Source organism: Vanessa cardui, chromosome 19 (assembly GCF_905220365.1).
Source record: "Vanessa cardui chromosome 19, ilVanCard2.1, whole genome shotgun sequence".
Lineage (NCBI taxonomy): Eukaryota > Metazoa > Arthropoda > Insecta > Lepidoptera > Nymphalidae > Vanessa > Vanessa cardui.
Window position 1 is genome coordinate 10,697,712 of NC_061141.1, and position 2,804 is coordinate 10,700,515.

General features: G+C 33.4%; 1 protein-coding gene across 2 annotated transcripts in view; it reads right to left on the bottom strand.

The window, feature by feature from the left end:
* Nucleotides 1-273: 273 nt before the first annotated feature.
* LOC124537832 (E3 ubiquitin-protein ligase SH3RF1) overlaps nt 274-2,804 on the bottom strand; it is a 38,361-nt gene continuing 35,830 nt past the window's right edge. For both annotated transcript variants that reach the window (XM_047114758.1, XM_047114757.1), the window contains 2 exons: nt 2,696-2,788; nt 274-2,058 (listed from right to left, as the gene is read on the bottom strand). In XM_047114758.1, coding sequence (XP_046970714.1) covers nt 1,881-2,058; nt 2,696-2,788 — 271 coding nt within the window. In that variant the 3' untranslated portion in view covers nt 274-1,880. The remainder of the gene's footprint in view (nt 2,059-2,695; nt 2,789-2,804) is intronic.

Sequence of the window (2,804 nt, forward strand, 5' to 3'; positions counted from 1 at the left end):
ATCTTCAAAAATGATTGAGTTACTTTACAAAACCAAAAAAAAAGTTTTTTTTTACTTAAATATATCGGAAAATATTAACAATAGGGGGAAACTTTTGGTATAAAAAGGTGGGCAATTTTGTTCTCTACAAAAAAGATTTCTTCGGTTTTTAAACGTAATCCAATCAAAAAATCACGTAGAAGGATTTTATGCAGAGCGGACCGATTTTTGGTGCTAAAATGCCTGGACTATATTAAAACTAAAGATTTGATTGAAATAATTGTGTGTTATATACAGCTATATTCATCGAGAACAGTTTGTTTCTTCATAATATAGCAGACAATATAAGGTTTGATTAATTTCACTCCTGCCCATGAAACATTGTATAAGATATAATGTCATTAAAAATAAATATAATTATATAAAATGGGAAAACTTTCCGAGAAATCCGTAACGAATTATTAGTATGGCAGTGTTTAAAGTAACGAAATTTCAACCTGTATTCCGTTTAGAATTATCAGTAATATTAATATATTTGTTAAGTGAAAATATTAATTTCATGTGTTTAATGAAATTTCTAATTTTATAACAATGAACATTTTAATAATAACTTTTTGGGGATTAAGTTCTAAATAGCTTTGATATATTTTTTTTTAATTCGGAACACAGGTAAATCTTAAAAACAAAAAAAAAAAAACTAACGTAATAAGCGTATCGATTCTATAAAAATAAATTCAATTTAAAAATCGTCTTAAAACTTTCACGAGTACACTATCTATTAATCACTTACCTACGATAATATCTATGTATTGAAAAATATCTATTTAAAAATATAAATTGTGTTATTAACCGTTGGGTAAAATTTCAGACATATTTTTGTCTATACTACTAGACGTAGTTCTATGGTAAGAGATTAAAAATACTATTACTAAAGTCCATTCCAAGAGTACCTAAAGAAAATAGCCATTGGTAATGATTTCTTTGACCCACATATTGGATACGTCTAGCTTGTCTATGGCTGCACGCATCGACCAATCAGGTGCCAGTATTTGTTCACCAGGGAGGTCGTCTCGTGGAATGGACTGTATATAGATACCGAAACAATCAATAATATATTGATAACTATTTGTTTTTTTTATTAAATCTATTTAAAGTCATTATTGCGTTTTTCAATGAGTATGTAAGAGAATAATTATTGTTGTATTTTTAATGATTTAGTTTGTAGATGTTTTATCTAAATTGAAATATTTTAGAATAAGTATTTGTCATAATCTGTGCTGCCATCGTGTTCAAGATAAAGGCCAACATTTCCTAATAAATTTTGATTTTAAACATAATTTAATACATTCAAAATTACCAATTATAAAAACTATTACTATAACAAAGTTATTAAAAGCATGAAGATTCTTTTTGGACGTCCTTAACAACTTAAAACGTAAATAATAATCTAAAGATTTTTCTACGTATAATTTAGGAATACTAAATCAATTTCTCTATTAATGGCAGATTTAGTTAACTTTTACTAATTTTATAATAAATTGTTACTTCTTATGTTGCATTCAACTTTAATTATTTCGGTCAACGATGTATTTCATGTAACAATTAGCTCACATATTCACTCTTACAAATTCATTCGTTATCTCTCGCGGTATATTCTATAACACAACCCTTTAACAAATCATATGAAATTTTACTTTTCAAATCCAGTTAGTATATTTTTATTATTTAAAACTTTTAGCTAAAATGTAATCAGTTTAACACTTTGTCTATATTAAAGACTATTTGAATGTACAAGTTAATTGTAGAGTACGTGTCAATCATCTGTATGTGTAACTCACAATGTCTGTCACTCGCGAGTCGTACAATGTACGCTTACCTAATCGTACACAGGTACGCTATCGTCAATCTGGAGGGCAGCTCTGCACGAAGGAAGCCGGAAACAGTCCGGTGCGGCCGGTGCGCTGAAGCGTACCTTTATACCAGCCATCTCCTCGCTTCTTACAAACGACCACGATATCGTCCACTCTCAGTTCGAGTTCGTACTCCGAATTCGGGGGGTACGGGACTATGCAGCGGAATCTAGAATGAAAAACAATCATATGTGAATAATAATGACCAAATGATTAAATGTGAATCTAAAGCGAAGGTTACGAGTTTATTTCCTAGCAATGTTATTTTTTTTATGCACAATATATTATTTACTAGTTGTCGCCCGCGGTATTACTCGCTTTTTAGGAAATTGATTGTCATGTGTTAGGCAAAAACGTAGCCTATGACGTTCCTTCGTGTTCAAGTTTGCTTCATATCAAATTTCATCAAATTCAATTCATTGGTTTAGTCGTGAAAGAGCTATATATAGACAGACAATTACTTTCATTTATAATATTGGTATAGATTTGAGTCGAGATGGCCCAGTGGTAAGAACGCGCGCATCTTAACCGATGATTGCGGGTTCAAACCCAGACAAGCACCGCTGATTCATGTGCTTAATTTGTCTTTATAATTCATCTCGTGCACAGCGGTGAAGGAAAACATCGCGAGGAAACCTGCATGTGACAAATTTCATAGAAATTCTGCCACACGTGCATTCCACCAACGCGCATTGGAACAGCGTTGTGGAATACGTTCCAAATCTTCTCCTCAAAGGGAGAGGAGGCCTTTAGCCCAGCAGTGGGAATTTACAGGCTGTTGTTTTTGTTGTTGTTGGAGGGCTTACTTCTCCTTGAGCGGCGGCGCGTGTCGCTCGCGTCGCGCCGACACGTCGAGCGAGGCCGACTTGCGGTGCCCCGCCCACTCCGCGCCCGAGCCTCTGCGGGTACGGACGG